Source organism: Magallana gigas, chromosome 8, assembly GCF_963853765.1.
Source record: "Magallana gigas chromosome 8, xbMagGiga1.1, whole genome shotgun sequence".
NCBI lineage: Eukaryota > Metazoa > Mollusca > Bivalvia > Ostreida > Ostreidae > Magallana > Magallana gigas.
Window position 1 is genome coordinate 26,998,412 of NC_088860.1, and position 18,661 is coordinate 27,017,072.

At 38.2% G+C, this 18,661-nt stretch overlaps 1 protein-coding gene across 3 annotated transcripts in view; it reads left to right on the forward strand.

The window, feature by feature from the left end:
- LOC105327563 (uncharacterized) overlaps positions 1 to 18,661 on the forward strand; it is a 157,756-nt gene that overhangs the window by 111,646 nt on the left and 27,449 nt on the right. For all 3 annotated transcript variants that reach the window (XM_066067900.1, XM_066067902.1, XM_066067901.1), the window contains exons 77-115: positions 132 to 344; positions 463 to 574; positions 904 to 1,021; positions 1,274 to 1,449; positions 1,744 to 1,853; positions 2,170 to 2,325; positions 2,448 to 2,628; positions 2,966 to 3,156; positions 3,494 to 3,679; positions 3,948 to 4,062; positions 4,415 to 5,053; positions 5,350 to 5,573; positions 5,758 to 5,850; positions 6,007 to 6,151; positions 6,329 to 6,582; positions 6,714 to 6,790; positions 7,121 to 7,184; positions 7,373 to 7,585; positions 7,800 to 7,911; positions 8,016 to 8,124; positions 8,323 to 8,498; positions 8,801 to 8,913; positions 9,057 to 9,212; positions 9,568 to 9,751; positions 10,681 to 10,871; positions 11,302 to 11,502; positions 11,764 to 11,878; positions 12,127 to 12,765; positions 12,982 to 13,196; positions 14,388 to 14,480; positions 14,698 to 15,155; positions 15,269 to 15,332; positions 15,606 to 15,818; positions 15,918 to 16,017; positions 16,260 to 16,362; positions 16,755 to 16,942; positions 17,418 to 17,521; positions 17,880 to 18,035; positions 18,430 to 18,610. In XM_066067900.1, the coding sequence (XP_065923972.1) occupies positions 132 to 344; positions 463 to 574; positions 904 to 1,021; positions 1,274 to 1,449; positions 1,744 to 1,853; positions 2,170 to 2,325; positions 2,448 to 2,628; positions 2,966 to 3,156; positions 3,494 to 3,679; positions 3,948 to 4,062; positions 4,415 to 5,053; positions 5,350 to 5,573; positions 5,758 to 5,850; positions 6,007 to 6,151; positions 6,329 to 6,582; positions 6,714 to 6,790; positions 7,121 to 7,184; positions 7,373 to 7,585; positions 7,800 to 7,911; positions 8,016 to 8,124; positions 8,323 to 8,498; positions 8,801 to 8,913; positions 9,057 to 9,212; positions 9,568 to 9,751; positions 10,681 to 10,871; positions 11,302 to 11,502; positions 11,764 to 11,878; positions 12,127 to 12,765; positions 12,982 to 13,196; positions 14,388 to 14,480; positions 14,698 to 15,155; positions 15,269 to 15,332; positions 15,606 to 15,818; positions 15,918 to 16,017; positions 16,260 to 16,362; positions 16,755 to 16,942; positions 17,418 to 17,521; positions 17,880 to 18,035; positions 18,430 to 18,610 (7,138 nt within the window). The remainder of the gene's footprint in view (positions 1 to 131; positions 345 to 462; positions 575 to 903; positions 1,022 to 1,273; positions 1,450 to 1,743; positions 1,854 to 2,169; positions 2,326 to 2,447; positions 2,629 to 2,965; positions 3,157 to 3,493; positions 3,680 to 3,947; positions 4,063 to 4,414; positions 5,054 to 5,349; positions 5,574 to 5,757; positions 5,851 to 6,006; positions 6,152 to 6,328; positions 6,583 to 6,713; positions 6,791 to 7,120; positions 7,185 to 7,372; positions 7,586 to 7,799; positions 7,912 to 8,015; positions 8,125 to 8,322; positions 8,499 to 8,800; positions 8,914 to 9,056; positions 9,213 to 9,567; positions 9,752 to 10,680; positions 10,872 to 11,301; positions 11,503 to 11,763; positions 11,879 to 12,126; positions 12,766 to 12,981; positions 13,197 to 14,387; positions 14,481 to 14,697; positions 15,156 to 15,268; positions 15,333 to 15,605; positions 15,819 to 15,917; positions 16,018 to 16,259; positions 16,363 to 16,754; positions 16,943 to 17,417; positions 17,522 to 17,879; positions 18,036 to 18,429; positions 18,611 to 18,661) is intronic.

The following is an 18,661-nucleotide window of genomic DNA, read 5'->3' on the forward strand; positions in this document are numbered from 1 at the left end:
AATTATACAGAATTTTTAGTCTAAAATAATGTTAAACCTCAAAGAGGAAAAAGGTGATACAGAAAAAAGTATATTGTATTAATTTAGTTGATTAGTCTGTATATTTGACAAACTATTCTCTTGGTTTTTAGGTACGAACATTTTATCGTAAATGTAACAGGGGAAAAGCCACATGTAATTGTGCAGTGGCGGTGAGATCTGGAGATGATGTCATCGTAATTGACCGCTGTGGAGCCAGCTCCTCGAACAGCAAATACAAGGCCTTGAAGATGACACTGTACCTCAACGGCCAGCTAACCAAGGGCACCAGGGTCATAGCTTATGGTGGAGGCAAGAAATATGAAGTATGGAGGCTTTATATCAACAGATAATTACATTTGCTGTACAAAAATTTGAAGTATTGTTGCTAATCAATTTACTTGCTTATTGTTTGTTGAAAACTAATTTATCTACTCTTTAAAGGTTCACTTACCCCATGGTGCTGTGGTGACAATTGCCAATGGTAAAGGAAAGAGGCCACAGTTCATCAACATCTGGCTCAAGGCTTCACCAGCTGACTATCAACAGACTGAAGGCAAGGGATTAGACTATTTCTATAGGATTGCTTTAAAGAACTTGTACTTATAAATTACAGAGATACTTTATGAATTCAAGAAGATGGGAAATTTTACTTTTTCTCTTTTAATTTTATATTCAATGCTTTTCCTGTTTCTGAAAGTTACATTACCTCATGCAGAATTTAAAGTCAGTCGTCTTCTGATAGCTGCTAGAGGAAGATAGAAATGAAAATACCATCAACATAAATTATAAGCTATGCTTGTATTTGATTATAACATTGAGACATACAGATATCTAACTAATGGAGTGCTAGTGTAGTAATTATACGAGTCCTCTGTTGAGCAGGTCTGTGTGGTTTGTGGGATGGAGACAAAGGTAACGACAAGACCATGAGAGACGGGACTCTGTTTACAGGGAAGATGGGCAAGTCTAAACAACCAGTGGAGTACTCGCGCAGCTGGAGGTAGGACCCTGTCTGTCTGCTTGTCCTTGTGTATTGTACCTGGTCACTTCTGGCTATATTTTGCAGCAATGTGACATATCATCATACCATCAGAGTTTATGTATCATATCATTTATATATGGCTACATATTACCCCAGAATGCCATCATTCCTCATACATGTAGTTTTTAAATTTATGTAAAATCATGCAGTTTTAGCATTTTAGTAATGTTTAGGAAAGATCATTGATTATATGTGTGATATATTTTGTAGAATTGATGAAACAGTGGAAGACTCCCTGTACACAGGATTCTGCCCCGAGGACCTGGAGTCGGAGGCAGAGTTTACATACTGCACATGTAACACAAACACACCAGATACTTGCTCTGATGAGGCCATCATACAGAACTGTGCTCCAGCCCTCAAAACCAAGCGAGGCAAAAAGAGGGGTAATAATTTAGTCATACAAATACTACATTTATACATTATCCTGTAACTAACAAAATGGGTATGGAAGATGTTTATAAAAAAATTTACAGAAATTGGCAATCTGTATGTATTTACTGAAGTCTATTCAGACACACTTTATGCATTGTAATTGTTAAAAGTGTTCAGTGTGGCATATATCCTTATGGACATGAATTCAGTCTTTAAGAAAAATGTAAGAGTCCAATTTAGGGTTTATAAACATGCTTAGCGTATGACAGTACTTTCAGGACTTTGATTTTGGTTTGGTGTTATAGGCAAGGACATTACAGCAGAGCTGTTAGCTAACAATGTGGTGGAGCCGACCAAATGTTTCCTCCAGGAGCCCCAGGTGTTGTTCCAGTACAACGCCTCCCACACCGCCCCCGTAAGTACACCTCGTGAAATCTGGACCTAGGGCCAAAAACTTTGACAAGCTTACTTGTGTTTCAAGTCTTGCTCTCACAAAAGGAATATTTTATATATACATTATATGGATTAGTAAGATCAAGATCAAAAGTCATGAGATAAGAAGTAGCAATAGTTTAGTATAAATCTAAAGATCTACACTTGATTGTTACACACATATTCATTTGCTTAAGGAGTTGATATTGAGTTGAGTGCATTTAACAAGTGTGCTGCTTAAAACATACTTGCTTTTGCTCGTATTTTCTGATTTGATATGAATGAATTTGATTGAGCAGGAAGTTGGCTGGCCCACACCCAATGGAATCACCCTGGAACAGGCCACGGAATACTGTCGGAACTTCGTGATCCAGTCCACTTCTGGCAGTCTATGTAAAAATGTAAACAATGTACAGCTGGATACATCCCTTGAGAACTGCGTGGAGGACATACAGGTAAGGGCCTCCAGGTGATGCCAGGTGTTGTCTAGTAACATACATGGGCAAATGTACAAATCAGGTATATTATTTTGCAGGTAGTTGACATTGTTTAATTCGTTTGGATAATTTCTTTTCAGCTGACTGATGAGAGAGACTGGGCAATTGAGACACTACAGAATGTGAACCAGCAGTGTCAGATTGAAATTGTCTACAACATCACCATCTGGGTGACCATTGGAGGAGAGCTTGTCCCCCCAGAGGACTTGTTTGGAGCCATTTGTCCAGCTGATTGCAGCGGAAATGGGAAATGCAACGATGGTAAATATTTGGATTAGTTGTAGTGACACACTTGAATTTCTTACTTATTTTTTCCTGAGCTTAGATGCATACTGGAGAGTGCCCTGATCAGCATTACATGTATGAGGAAATGGTTCAGTAGTCTCAGGCCTTTTAATCAGAGACCAGATAATAGAATTACAGAATTATTTGGTAACAGAAAAAAGTATTATCTGAAAATTTTATGCATGTGCAGAAAGTGACAGACTTGTTCTCTAGAGGGGAGCTTGTGCCAAATTAAATGATACCGCCTACATGACTGTTCATGGTTATGAAATCTTGTCACCACAGTGACTACAACACTGTTTTTTCCCTCTAGGTGCCTGTGACTGTGATACAGGTTATACCGGAGACGACTGCTCAGTAGCAGAGACCGACCCCCCGGAGCTGGACAGCATTGAGGGAGGGGCTCTGATTGACATTAGTGTGGGTGTGGTCAGACAACTAGTGGTGTACGGAGCAGATTTCGTTGACTCGGACAAACTGACATGCCACTACTTCCTGTCCAATGTATGGGGTTGTTTTTTGTGTCATGAACTCTGAGATAAGATCATACAAGTACCCTTAAACATTGAAAATGTGAAAATCCAATATTTTACTGTGCAGTATCAAGAGGCCTTGGTTAAATATTATTCATGAAAATAGCATAAAAAGGAATAAGGCAGCAGGCTTAGGCCTTATTAGTTTTCTCTTTTTGATTTGAAGTTTCCTTTCAATGTGAACAAAAGGAAAGAAAGATGTGTTGATTCTGGATCTTATGTAGAATGTTGGAGAGTAGATCATGATAAATACACTATACTTAAGTGTCATCTGTTTTCATTCTATGGCTTATTTCTGTGTTTGACAGGGAACAGAGTTGAAGTTGAAGGCTGTCTATGTGAACAAAGACAGCATACTCTGTCCTTGGGCCGGGGTCAGTGGTCGATATGAACTCAGGGTCAGTAATGATGGGGTCAAGGTCAGTGGACGGATACAGATGGTGGTCTACAACTCTCTGTGTGAAGTCTGCACCTTGGCAACCTGCTCCCCCAGGGTAGGGCTCTAGTCTTATTGACAAATATACATGTACATATAAAAAGATGTTGTAAATTACAGGTAAAATAACATGATACTGATGGATGAATTATGTTTGTATTTGTGATGATAAAATTTAATGTATTAAATTAGAATTATATCTGACAATTTATTGAAAATATATGCATATCGAGATTACTGGTTATGATTTTATATCATCAGATATTTCTCTTTGAAAAAACAATGTAAACATATGACTGAAGTTTGGCCTGTCATTCGTTTATTAGCTAGACGTTTGTGTCATCAATGGCCGCTGCTATCAAGATGGTTACGTCAACCCAAGTGACAACAAACAAGTCTGCTACACCGCCAAATCAACCAAAGGCTGGATTGTGCTCACAAGTGAGATATTGACTGTGCTCATGTGAATTAAGTTACAAAACTTAAGTGCTTGTGCTCACATCGTAAAATAAATTTTTCCATTGAGAAAACTGCTAAAATGTACCATATGCTAAAACAGAACATGTAAAAATGTTCTATGTGTTTGGAAATTCCTGGTTTATTTATGCTATACAAAGATAACAACAAAACTAGTTTGCTCCCTACTAATAATTTTTATTGTTTATTGACTGGTGTTACAATGTTTTAAGTTTCAAAAAATTAGTAAAATGAGCATAGATTGCACAATTTTCAGGGAAGCTCCAATATTGTGTAAAGGCTGCATGATGCATGAAATTTGATTCTTTGTTTTCAGGAACTGAAATAACAGTCAGAAGGTTTGGTTTCCTGAGACTTGTTGGAAACATCCTGTACACTGCAACTGCAAACCTCCAGTTCACCCTGTTTGGAACGCCCAGTTTTGTGTCGGGCCCAACAGGCGCTAAGGCCCTTCTGCTGAATGGAAATGACCAGTTTGTGGATATGGGTGACCAGACAGCACAGTGTATCGGAAACTTGGACAACTGTAAATTAGGACTCACTGTCAAGTTCAATCTCAAGGTCATCAAATTCTCCAAGAAAATGTACATCTTCTCCAACGGTGGCGACGACCGTGATTCTTACGGAATGGCCATGTGGTACGAAAGAAAGAGACTATTCCTCTCCATCAGTACGTCCTCTCAAATCTGGACTGTGAAAACCAAATTCACCAGGTTGAACCAGTTTACATCCATCCGGTTCAGCTGGAGTGTCCAGCTAGGAATCCGGTTGTACTTTGATGGCGTACAGGTGGCAAAAAGAGAGAAATATTACAAACGGAAGGTGAAGAACCTTTTCAAGAAGTTCTACCTGGGATGTTCAATCAAGAGGGACTATTTCTCTAACATTGTGATCGAGGGCTGGGATGTGGCAGAGGCAGTGACTGATGTTGTGAAGGAACTTGATGTCAAGTTTGGTAAGTCTCAGAAAATTGTACATGAATGGAAATGTAATCTCTCAAATTCTTAATTATCAGACTTAACAACAGCTATGTAATCATAAGAAAGATTTGTATATTTACTCAGGAAATACACACTGTCACACAAATGTTTTAAATGGTTAAATTGGTTTAAAAATTTCAGTGGATTGAAAAACAAGACCTTTTGTATGCCAATAGTAATTGTGTTCCTTTTCATCTTTTTTTTTTCTGTATCAAGATGAGATTTTTTTTAAGTGATATTCTTTTGTTATGGATTGTTCTGTGTCTTATAGAACCCCCAGAGTTCAAGGATGCCCCAGCTTTGAAGATCAATGTAGATCGAGTGACCCAGGAGGTGACCCTTGTATGCGAGTTCACCCCCCTGGACACCCCCGACCTTCAGTACACCGTTCAGTGGTTCCTCAATGACAAACAGCTCAAGGAGGACACACTCGCCAACACCACGGAGAGTTCGCTCAATGAAACTTACATCACTCAGCTGTTCTACCAAGATAAGGTACACTGAACTGAGCATAAAACTTGTATATAGAAAAAGTAATTTTATTGTTTAGTTTAGTTTTTATGCACTTTATCTTTATATCCCTAGTTACAAGGGTCAAAGAAGCCATATTACTTTACATTTTGAGACAGTGATTTAAAGATCCTATATCATATTCACTCAGTAAACTCTTGGTTTTCAGATCAAATGCAGTGTATCAGCCTGTGAGCAAGGGAACTGTGAAAACACTCGGGGTCCATGGAGAGACAGTGCCGTGTTGACAGCCCAACTCCAGGTAATGTGTAGAGTGGTCTTCAGGTACCACAAAATAAATATCAAGGCTTTCTTATGAGCTAAAACTTGCAGCTCATAAAGAAACTCTAGTGTTTCTGGACCTCAATAATGCTTGTTACGTAGTTCGTTGTTTAAATGATGACTTTTGTTTAATTAGCTGAGTGAGAGTAAGATAACGACCTATGAAGGAGCAGCTCCAACAAACATTAAAGTGACCTGTACTCTTCCCCCAAGACTCTTCTGTGAGAAAGATGACCGAGATAAATACTGTGAGATAGGCATCTCAACTGAGCTTGTCAAAGGTAAGGTTCTACCTCTGACAATTTTTCATGTACTTAAAAAAAACTACATGTACGTGCTCATTAATAGCTTATCATTAGAAGAGAAGGTAGTTCAGTAAGATGTAAAATAATATTCTGTTAATGATTTGAATTGCCTGATTGGTAGAAAATTGAAGTTGGTGACTTGGGATTTTACAGAAAAGGAAACCAAATGCCCTAGTTCCGGCGAGGAGATTACACAGCTGGTGTTTGGTGTGTATAAATCAGACAGCTACAAGAAAGCCTGCTCCCACCTCATCACCATGGAAACCTGGCACTCGGGTCTCATGCTCCCGGTCAAGGCCACCATTGACGGCCTCAAGGACAAGGATAAGAAGCGAGACGTCCGTGTGTTTGTCACCATGGCTGTCCAGTCGGTCGTGTTCTTCACCCAGCAGATCAGCACGGTCGAGGTTGGCTGATTTAATGAACAAAACCTTAAAACTTCTGATGAATTGGACTTATGATGTTCAATTAAATTTGAAACTAGGTCAATATGATTACAATTTGATTCTCAAATTTTGAATTTTCTCTCTGTAACTAGGTGACAGTGAAGGACAGAGACAAGACTAAGACATGTTCCTCTATCAACGACCCTCACATGACCACCTTTGATGGAAAGTAAGAATAAGAACAAATGATTAAAGTCTTTCTGATTTTTTTTTTTTCCAAGAAAAAGTCACATCTTAACAGTGGGCACTGTATTTACCATACACTCATTAAAAAGTTTTTTCTTGAATATGAACATAAATCTGCATTATTTTAATTTGTAATATTAGCATACATGCACTGGCTTGCTTGGCAGAGTCTAAAAATTGCTCTTGAGAATACTTTCAGTGAAATAATTTTTAGTTTTTGTAAGAATTATTTCTCTTAATAGCAAGATGTTATACCCCAAATTAATATAAACTTGTTTGCTTAATAATAAAGAGCTTCATTTCTTTCTACCAGGTACTACAACAACTTTTTGGAAGGAGAGTTCATTCTGTACAGACACAAGACCATGCCTTACGAGGTACCCACTGCACACTATCACCATGCATGCTAATATATGTATATAGATACATGTACATATTTTACAAAAATGTATGAAAAAATATTATTCTGCCTTCAAGATAGGTGACCCCTAGTGCTTAAATTACCACCACCAGATAACATGACACCTCAATTTGAAGTTACATTGATATCTGTTCTCTATTCTAGATTCGAGTCTTCTACAGAAGTTGCAATGGTAAGGCCTCCTGTAACTGCGCCGTGGCGGTGCGCTCTGGAGACGATGTCATCGTCATCGACCGGTGCGGACCGACCATGGGCAAGTCCAAGAAGAAGACGCCGATGAGGCTGAGGATGTTCCTGAATGGAGAGCTGACTGAGGGTACAGAGGTGTTCAGACAGTCCGGCGGCAAGAAATACACAGTACGTACTGGCTAATATCATGGATTTACTGGTCGTAGGTTCATGACATGGCCATTTTGGCTATGACATCATTTTTTGTAGGATTAAGATAGTTTACTTCTCTATTTGAACTATTTTGGCATGAGAAAATATGCAATTGGATCTAAAGTACAACGATATGGTATGACATGTGTTGATTTTTTTTTTGAGAAAAGAACCTAAATGTATTTTACAGATTGTCCTTCCTACTGGAGCTGTTGTAATGGTGATGAATGGAAGAAAGAGGACTAGTCAATTCATTAATGTCAAATTCAAGGCATCTGCAGCAGACTATGGCAACACTGAGGGTAGGTTAAACAGTGGTGAAGAGGATCTGGTTGCATTTATTTCATTCTTTGTGTGCTTACAATGTGGTATCAGATTCCTCATCTATATATATACTGACTTGTAGGTCTGTGTGGCACATTTGATGATGACAAGACCAATGATTTAATGAAGAGAGATGGAACTTTGTACGGAGGACGTGAAAAGCAACCTTCAGAGTTCTCCAAAACATGGAGGTAAAACAGAGGCCTCTTGTGATAAAAAAGATTCATCAGTTAGAAATTAAAAAAAAAAAATAGTTTGTCCATTGAATAAAGAAAAAAATTGGCAAATGTTAAACGGCAAACTGATTTTCGAACTCTATGTTAGTTCACTAATTTAAATGTATCTGAGTGTGCAAAGGTTCGAATTGCATGATTACTGTATCTTTGTAGAGTTACTAAGGAGGAGAGTCTGTACCGGGGCTACTGTCCAGGGGGAGACACGCGGGAGGCGGCAGAGGTCTACTGTAACTGTATGGAGGGCGAGGTCGCGGCGTGTCAGGAGGGGCTGGACTTCATGGCTTGCGAGGAGATCGAGAAGAGGAAGGGAAAGTCCAAGTACAAGAAAGGTAAGATTCAAGCCTTTATATATTCTTAATGAAAATGAATGGGAGAAGTTGTGAAGACGTCAGAATCTAAGGTGATTTACAAGGTTTGTTTACTGCATCCAATTTTGGCATGATCAAGTTTTTTGAAATGTAGATTTGTATTGTTCTTTGCAATGATGAAGTGAGAGAAAAAAGATAATGGAGTAATGTTTATCTTTATATGCTGTAACACAATAATAATTAGGATAACTTTATTTTCTAAAAAAAGATAAGAGGTATGTTTGTTTTATTTTTTCAAAATTTAGCTATTTTTATCTCTGTAGGCATGAAGAACCTGACCCAGAAGTTAATCAGAGAGGCGCAGTCACCTCCAACTAGATGTGTGTCCACTCAACCCCCAGAGGTTTTTGAATATGACCCAGCATACAAACAAAAGGTGAATTTTGATACTGTCTGTTTAAAGCATTTACAGAGGGTTAGTGGATAAGAGATACTTGGGGTGAATGTCAATTTGTAAAATTGATTTTTTTGTTGTAGAAGTGGTATAATTTCTAATTGATTTCTCTTTTTATTTTGTAGGAGCTGACTTGGCCAACACCTAATGGAATCACAAAAGACCAGGCCATCAATATCTGTCGCGGCTTCATGGAGGCCAAGGGGTCTGGGAAGAAATGTCTCAGTGTGCCGGGAATGGACTTTGAGCCAATTCTAGAGGGATGTCTGGAGGATATCCAGGTAATGTCACTGTCAAATGTCATTGCTGCAGTTTGTCTTGGGTGGTGTTCCAGTAGACCTGAATGTGACTTTGAACACTCTCTTGATTTGTTATAATGTTTCTGAATTTTTTTAACCTTGTCATATAACCTTTGAAATTTGGAAGACAGAGACAGCTGACAAACATTTACACTGCGTGGTTGTCTTAGGTCAAAGGAGAGCAATGTATAAGTATTGTTGAAATATATATCTTATAGAGGTTAAAGACCAATTTTTCTCCAAAGCTGGGGCATAGGTGTTTTAGTGCTCATCCTCTTTAAATTGTTTTCTTTTTTATCTTTAAGGTGAAATAATGAGCTTGATATTTACTTTTTAGTTGACAGACGACATAACTTGGACCAATGAAGGGCTGGACAACCTCCAGGAGCAGTGTCTGGTGATCATTGAGGTGGACGTCACCCTGTGGATCACCGTAGAGGGAGGGGCCGTGGCACCACCCCCAGAAATCACCGGCGCCATCTGTCCCAACAACTGTCATGACAACGGAACATGTGTAGAAGGTGAGGAACGGTTCACTCTGTAGTAATCATAGTCTCTGGGAAAGTTCAAAAGATAAATGTTCTTCACAATAAATCCAATTGTCTGCACTCATGCAAAGTTTTCCGTTGATAGAGTGATGGAAAAAAAATTATTTTTTAAAAATAAAAACAAAGATTTTATTACAAAAAATGCTATTTTTTGCAAGCTTTGAATGAAAACTCCTTATATCCCTTCGCGCAACTGGTTGCAAAGGGGATATAGCATCGCTGCTGTGCATGTGTGTGTATGTATGTGTGTCTTCTTCAGCTTGTAATTAAGATTTAAAGAAAACCCTCACACGGATGTTTATCAAACTTCGTACACTTATTTGCCATGGTAAAAGGACAACCCTGATTAATTTTCAAGTCAATTAGTTGAATACTTTTTATTATATCTTTAAAACGCCACAAATTTAAACAAAAAGTTTATGTACAACTTGACAATAACTACTTCAACTTCACTACTGTGAAACTAAAGTGAAAGTAAGCACTTCAAATCAACACCTTGATAGTTTTTTGATTTAGATCTAGTGCAGGTAAAAAGAAAATTTGTAGTACCCGTAATGGAGAGTTAGTACAATTAGGTCCCCTCAGTTACATTTAAATATATTCCTAAGTATTGCATCCCCAACTCACGAGGGGATGCTCCGCTAGCTCCGCTTAGCGGTGCCCTTGTATTAGTTTATTATGCAGTCTCTTGATTCTGTTTCCAAATTACTACACTTTTGTATTCATATAATGTTGATTTGTGCACCAGTGTCACAGTAGCTATCTAATATTTATCCAGCTAATGAAAGCAATATAACAAAGTAATTTTAAAAGTACTTTCGGAAAACTGAATATTAAATTGAACATCAGTTTGAATCTAAATTAGATGTGTTATTATTTATCTGTGTTGACTTAATTTACAGGTTTTTGTGTCTGTGATCATCCGTGGATTGGAGACGACTGCTCCATCAACATCAACACTGCTCCAGAACTGGAGGTCGTTGGAACTGGAAAGCCATGTGACCTGAACCGCTACGCCTGTAACTCTGTCAACTTGTACGGAGATGACTTTGCTGAAGTGGAGAATCTGACTTGTCATTACAGAACCCTAGCAGTAAGAGTCATTAAAACATCCTAGATAAAGACTCATCACATAATTCATGTGGTTTAATCCATTATTTTGACTTGTCACAAATTTTTCATTTTTTGACCATGTGACTTTGAGAAGTGCATAGTACAATGTGTACTTCAAAATTAAAGGTTACTGATTTAAATAAAATGTCTATATTTATGTAGAAAAAAAGAAGCAACTAGCCAAGCTAAACAATTCCATACTGTATTCATTGCTTATACAACAGGTACCAGGTAGTACAATTATCACATGACTACCGGTACATGTTGCATGGCTGTGTTTCCATGGGTAAAAGCGAATCCGTAGTTTATCAAGCATCCAGTACACAATTAACTTAATTTATGTAAGATGAAATGTTTGCTGCAAATAATTAGTTAATGTTTTTTAACTTTCTGATATTTTCAACTTGTAGGCTAACCTGACAGTGTCCTCAGAGGTGACGACCTCCAAGGCCGAGTACGTGAATTCTGAGACGGTGGTCTGCACCTTCCCAGGAGAGGGACTGTACCAAGTCGCTGTTAGCAACAACGGACAGACCACCAGTTTATACCAAGTCTACATCATCTATAACAGTTACTGCTACAGCTGCAGTGAGACGGGCTGCACCAGGAGGGTAAGGTTTTGAGTTAGCATATATCAAATTTTGATCTTCAAACTTTCATTTCATGACTCAAAATTATTATTGAATACAGGCTGGAGATTTGTTTTTTGAAAATAGTGATGTAGTTATCAATTTTTTTAATTAACTCTTGATCTTGGTTTTGAAAATTTGACTTAAAGGTTATTAATAATAAATGACTTTGATACTTATGGTAAACATTTTTGTGTCTTATTTGCATGCTAAGTTGATGAAATGAATTTGTCGTCTAAACAGACTGATATTTGTGTGATTGATGGGATCTGCTATGAGAAAGGCTTTGTTAACCCAGCTCAGAAGAACCTGGCATGTCGTCCTGACTACAGCACTGATTCCTGGACCGCACTCAGAGGTACGGATCTGTAATATATTACAATTGTATGAGCCAAAGCTAATTCAATGACATTATTACCAGGTAGTTAAATCGTAAGTAATTTATTCCTTCTTTTTGTGCATAGAAATGATAAAAATTGCAAGTTTTTAAAGGCCCTGTATAACCACACTGTAGAAAGTTATATGTATCTTGGAGTTTTTTCAAATTTTCAAAGGATTGTTATTAACTTAAGTGACTTACAGTAAATATTTGATGATTTTTTTTAGTGGATGTTATATACGAATACAGACTGTTCTTTTTGAGAATTGAGGGGCCTCACTTAGTGACGGAGGCAGGAAAATTTTCTCAATATGGTGGATTGCAGTTAAGAACAAACAGAAACAACAAGAAATCCCTGTTGTTTGATGGTGCCACCCAGTACTTAGCTTCAGCGCATCAAGAGGGTATCTGTCTGTTTGATCCAGATTTTTGTTACCTTGGGATAACATTCTCGTTTACTGTGCGCTTCATTGACCTCGGGGACCAGGACATGTTCATCTACTCCAGCTGTGGCTCTAATCCCAAGAGCGTGGGATTTGATCTCCGATACGTTAACAAACGTTTCATTTTTACCGCCAGCACACGCAGCAAGGAGTGGAGCATCGAGTTTAATGACGTCAAGACCGATGTTTTCTATGCCTATCAATTCTCCTGGAGTGTACAGTATGGTCTGGTGTTTTATATCGATGGAGTTGAAGTGGCTCGCAACACAGAATACACGACAAGAGACGTATCAGTGCCGGAAAAATGCCACATGTATATAGGAACAAATCAGGACCGATCCCAATACGCTCGGATGGAACTGGAGTACCTCCACATACTGTTAGCCTCCAAGGATATCCTCCTTCAGCTTGGCTATGTTATTGGTAAGATATTCATTGCTAACGTCACAAATGATCTTTATTCTTGCTTTGAGTGGGACAGAGTAAAAGAGGGATGTCAATTTGTGGTAATTTTGATTGGTGGACTTTAATAACTTTTTTTCTTAATTTTGGCCAGCTTCAGTTATATTCCATTTAAATTTTAAAGATATTGTGATGATGTTTTTAGTGTTAAGATGAATGAATTTAATTTTTTTTAAGGATTTCCGGAACTTACGCACTCACCAACACTCAAGATTACAACAGATTCAAACGAGCGAGCTCATTTCCAGTGTGAGTTCACTCAGCTTGCTGCAGATGTGAATTACATTGTGGAATTCTACGTCAATGGCAAAATGGTGGCCAATGTGTCTAATACCTCCAGCCCGGTGACGGTGGAGGACACTGACATCGGAGACCTGACTTACGGAAGCTCAGTAAGCAACTGGCTCTATCAATCAACCCAATGTTTCATTGCTATAGGAATGGATTCTATGATCATTTTGTTTTTTGAAAACAAGTTGTTGGTTTATACATAAAGATAAACAGTTATTCCATAGACTGTTTATCTGTTTCTCCTCTTTTTGTCACTTCAAGCTAGGATTCCTTTACTCTGTCCCGAGTTTTTGCTTCCACCACTTTTTGCATGATATTTCAATAATAGTAAATACCTTTGTGCTCAAACTACGTTCATCCACTAATATGAAAAATGTCCAGATTATCTGTTTTGAAACGCCCCCTCTACCGCTTCAGGTTTCAATACACATCCAAAAATTGAAAGTCTACGGAGATTTTGCATTGCATCAGCCATTAATAAGCCCGGATGATAATGTTAAAAAATTGCGCGATGTATTCCGAGTGTATTCCGAATGGAGAAAAGGTGTAAACATTTCCCATTACAAATCTCCGTAAGAAAATTGTTTTCGTTCCTGTGAAATTTTATGAGTGAAAAGGGATAATTGTTCAATGAAGATATCTTGGATATATTCCCTTTCATCGATTTCAATTGTATTTCGTTCACAGGTATGTGTATTTTTATTAAAAATCATCAAAAATTGATGGAAGCAATAACTTGGGACAGACTATAGGAGTAGTGAACTAAATTTTGGTTAACATGGCTCACTCACTCAAGACGTATACTATGACATGTATTGGCAAATTAACAAGTTTATTGAAAATAGTGCAGCTTTATTGTGAATATTGCATGTACATGTGTATATTGTTTTAAAAAAAAAGATGTGTTGTAGGTATTTAAAAATATTACGTATTATAAGTATGATATCCAAGGATTGATTTTTATTGTAAATATCAAATACTGTAGATTCCTTATTTAACGCGAGTACTTAATTCCGCGATTCAACGATTTACCATCAAATCGCGATAACATAAAATCGAGAATGCCGAAATATAATCTTACTTTCATGTTGTTTACATGTGTCCCAAAATAAAAAGCGAGATTTAAAAATTCGCGAGATGGGCTTCTCGCGATTTTACGCGGATATTAATTCCTTGCGTTTAATTAGAAATTTACAGTATAAGGTGTAATATTGTGTATATCTGTATTAGAGAAGTATAAGTGATATTACTGGTATGTAGATGGTATCACAGTTTGTTACCTGCTATTACAGGTATATTGTGAAGTGAGTGCCTGCTACAGGACAAGTTGTACTGATTCAAGAGGACCAGCTAAACGAAGCAGCATCAACAGAATGATCATGGAGGTAACGTAACAGGAAAAAATGTACACCTTTGTTTTGTTAGACATGTTACACTATAACTGGCTAGTGTATGAATTTTAAATGAAAAAGAGGCATCTGTTACTGTGCAATGCATTGAAGCCATTATTATTTTAGAGAAGATTTTATTTTTCTTATCTGTTGGACGAGTGTAAAGGACTAAGATAAATCTTGTTAAAGTGTGTCTATTTCAATTTCAAAGTTTGAAGAAGACAAAATGGTGATCTATGAAGGAACAAAGCCAGACAAACCTCTCCGTGGTCGCCTCCTAGTTCCTCCGAGATTGTTCTGTCCAGCTGCAAGTCGGGATTCCTGTCGCCTGTCTGTGATTTCCTCGTTGAAGACCGCGTCCCGGGAGACCAAGTGTCTGGACGGAAGCACCATGCAGCAGCTGGTGTTCCGATCTCCAGACACCAACAACTCCATGTGCTCCTACCCAGTCCAGTGGGGTCGGGACATTGAGATTGAAATCGAGGCCACGGTGGACCAGATTAAGGATGGGAAAAAGACGCGCACCATACAAGTCCAGCTGATGGTACTGGTGGGACAACGGGCGACACTGTTTGACGTGGCCAGAATACCTGTAGAGGTGCGTGATGCCAAGTCCGTGGGCAGGTGTAAATCCATCAACGATCCCCACATCACTACTTTCGACAAAAGGTAAGTTTTTTAATATTTTTGAATAGCCAGACAGTTTCTTTTGTTTATATGGCCATAGATGTTTGAATATTTGCCATTGCACTATGTACTATTCTAATACTTCTTTTCTGTAGGAAATATGACAACTTTTATGAGGGAGAGTTCGTGCTGTATAGACACAAGACTTTACCTTATGCTGTAAGTTCCACAGAATATTCAAAGGATGCTTTTTTTGTGTTAATATAAAATATGATGAATATCATTCTCCTTTATAGTTTGTAAAATTGTTTTTCTTGAGTAACTGTCACTACTTATGAACACTTAGTGACAAAATTATCAATCACAATATTTTTACTAATTAGGTCACTGATGTGCATGTGTTGATAATATATTACGTGCACTTGTATGTCCTTAAGTATGATTATGTGTTTTGATCTAGGATTGATGTTCATATGAATACTCTTTCTTCAGGTCCACACATTCTACAGATCCTGTAACAAGAAAGCTTCCTGTAACTGCGCCGTGGCGGTGAGGTCAGGAGATGATGTCATTGTTCTGGATGTCTGCGGCAAAACCAGACGCTCAGGCAAGAAGCGCCGCCCCCTGACAAAGAAGTTGTTCCTGAATGGAGAGCTGACCCCTGGGACCTCAGTGTACCAGCACAACAAGGGCAAGAAATACGAGGTAAACAGCAGCAAGTCCAAATAACGGGCAAAACTGATGTGAGACATTGTATCGAATTATGAGGTTATAATGTATGAAATGAATATTTGATGTTTTCAGATCAACCTGCCAACAGGGGGACAAATAATCGTGAAGCCTCAGGGTCAGTTTATCAATGTCATGATGAAGGGCTCACCCCTCGACATCGAAAACGTGGAGGGTAAGGACACTAGCATCCCATGATTCCTTGCTTCCTTATAAATAAAAAATGAACACAATTTTTAGTATCATTCTGCATTTATTTGCCAGAAACAGTTATAGCATAAGAGATGAACTGTGTGACCACCATTTTTAGTTATTCTGTTGTCAGTGGTTTGTAGGTTGTAATGTATAATGAACATAGATAAGAATTATACATAATCTGTCTGATTGTAACATGTACTTCATTCACTTGTTCTGTAGGTCTGTGTGGAAACTTTGACGGTGACAAAGACAATGATTTGGTGACAAAGGCCGGAAAAACGGTGAACAAGAAACAGCCTGATGAGTTCTCAGCGGAATGGAGGTCAGTAAAACATTGCCAGGACCCAGATTTAGGGGAGACAATGCAAGAATGGTGTCCATTTGATTGGACAGTATTTTGTTTATCATGTTGAATTGTTGTTGCTACTTTAGCAGTTACCATTACTCCTCAGAAATGTATTAATTAGCAAGCGACACGAGTTTAAACTCAAAATTGTAATATATACAAGGGTATTTTTTCAAAGAATTTGAATTAAGGGCTAAACAGAATTCTTTTAACTGTTTTAAGTGAATTTTAGGTAACGAGATATCATTAAAGCCAAGAGATGAAAACTGCAAAATATTAGAATCACCTTGCACTTAGTGTTACTATTAATAGACTAATTCACTTTGTGCTGCTGTATTTTATTTGCTTCATGTTTTGACTTCTCTTAGAGTGGCAGCAGAGGACAGTCTGTACTCGGGATATTGTGGGGCATCAGTAGTGGAGGCCAACCAGCCCCATGGGTCAGAGTACTGTGAGTGCGGGGCGGAGCTGACCCCCCAGTGTCGGGCAAGCCCAGTCAGTGACTGTGGCAGCTTCTCCAAGGCCAAGAGCAAGAAGAAGGGCAAGAGCAAAAAATGTAAGTGCATGTATCATCATGGGAGGCAGGTGCTCTGCTAGAATCTCTGGATTTTGTAGGAAGAGGGAAGGAATGGTCCTTATGCTGTTTTGTTAGTTTTAAATTCTCAGTCACATTGCTTTGGGAAAATTGATTTTAATCATATCAAAGAGATTGTTCATTTCCTGTGATTTGATTTTAATATTGGAAACTTCTTAACTTGCACCTAATAACGTATAAAAAGCGGGGTATGATGTGATTGAAATTTTTAAAACTGTAATATGATCTGAAGGAAAAAATCTCATACTATAACATCAGTGTCTTCTAGCTCAGCAGCAGTAATAAATAAATGAATTTCAAATTAGATGGAATATAAAGGATTCCTTGATGAAATTAATATTGACTAATGAATTATCCTTGACTTTTTATCTAAGATCAGAACATTGAGTAACTGACATACATTTGTTAAAGTACATGTATTTGGTTGTTCTTGCAGTGGTGGACATCACACAGGAACTAATCGACGAGTCTCAGCAGATGATCTGTGAATCCACCATCACACGTATCACCTTCGAATTCAACATCACCTATGTCTTCGTTGTAAGTTGGTCATTCTCATCCCTCTCTTTTTCCATGAGTTGAAACTACCGTACATGTATTAGGGAGCGTAATTAACAGGAAAAATTGGATGAGAGAGGGAATATTTATATGATACAGGCAGTTATGCTGGGGGTCTTGTGGAATACGGTAGTGAAGGTGTTTATAGGATCCAGTTTGTAGGAAAAGCTTCATATCTCTGCTTTATTTACATTAAACCACACAGCTGCACGTGTTCCTGTGACATTGGGTGTGACAAAAAGATAGCTCCTTTTTCCCAAATTCATCAAAATGTTGTACATTCAAAGAGATGAGAGATTTTTATTCAAAGTGTGTTTGTACATTATTTTCCCTCATACAGGGTGCTACATTCCCCACCCCAACAGGAATCACCCAGGAGATGGCCAGGAACAACTGTACCAGTTTCATTTCCCTGTCTGCTGCTGGTAATGCCTGTCAAGCCATCGCTGAGGTAGATGTACAGGGGACCCTGGAAAGTTGCATTGATGACATTATGGTAAGTCATAATTAATGATGGAAAGGGAGAATGTGTTGTCAGATGCCAGAATGATAATTTAGTCTTTCTGAGACAAAAAAAATGTTGTCAGATAAAGGCATTTGATCTCCAATGTTACATTCTAGCTACCCAGGTTAAGAGTAACAATTGCAGTGTTGACAGCAGACAATCTATATGCTTATAAGTTTTTTGACCAATGGGAAAGGAAGGAGAATTTGACTCATTGTCCTGCTCTATGAATATTTCTTCCTGAAATGGAAGAAAATTTCAACTCGCAATAGAAGCTGAAGTTACCATTAGAGTAATGATAGTATTACTGTTAATGTAATTTTTTTTTGTTTTGTTGCGAGCTTGAAAACAGATCTGACAAATGTGCTTGATAATATACATGTAGATAACGGACAGCATGGACTGGCTGACCACAGCTTTGGAAGCCCTGCAGGAGCAGTGCCTGTCTGTCATTGAGACAGATGTGACCTTGTGGAAGGTCGATGAGGGTGGTGTCCCTGAACTCCCAGAGGTCATAGAGGTCATCTGTCCCGGTGACTGCAACAAACAAGGCCAATGTATCAATGGTGAGTGGTGCTATGTTTTAAAAAGCAGCAGAGTTTTCCAATTCCAGACTC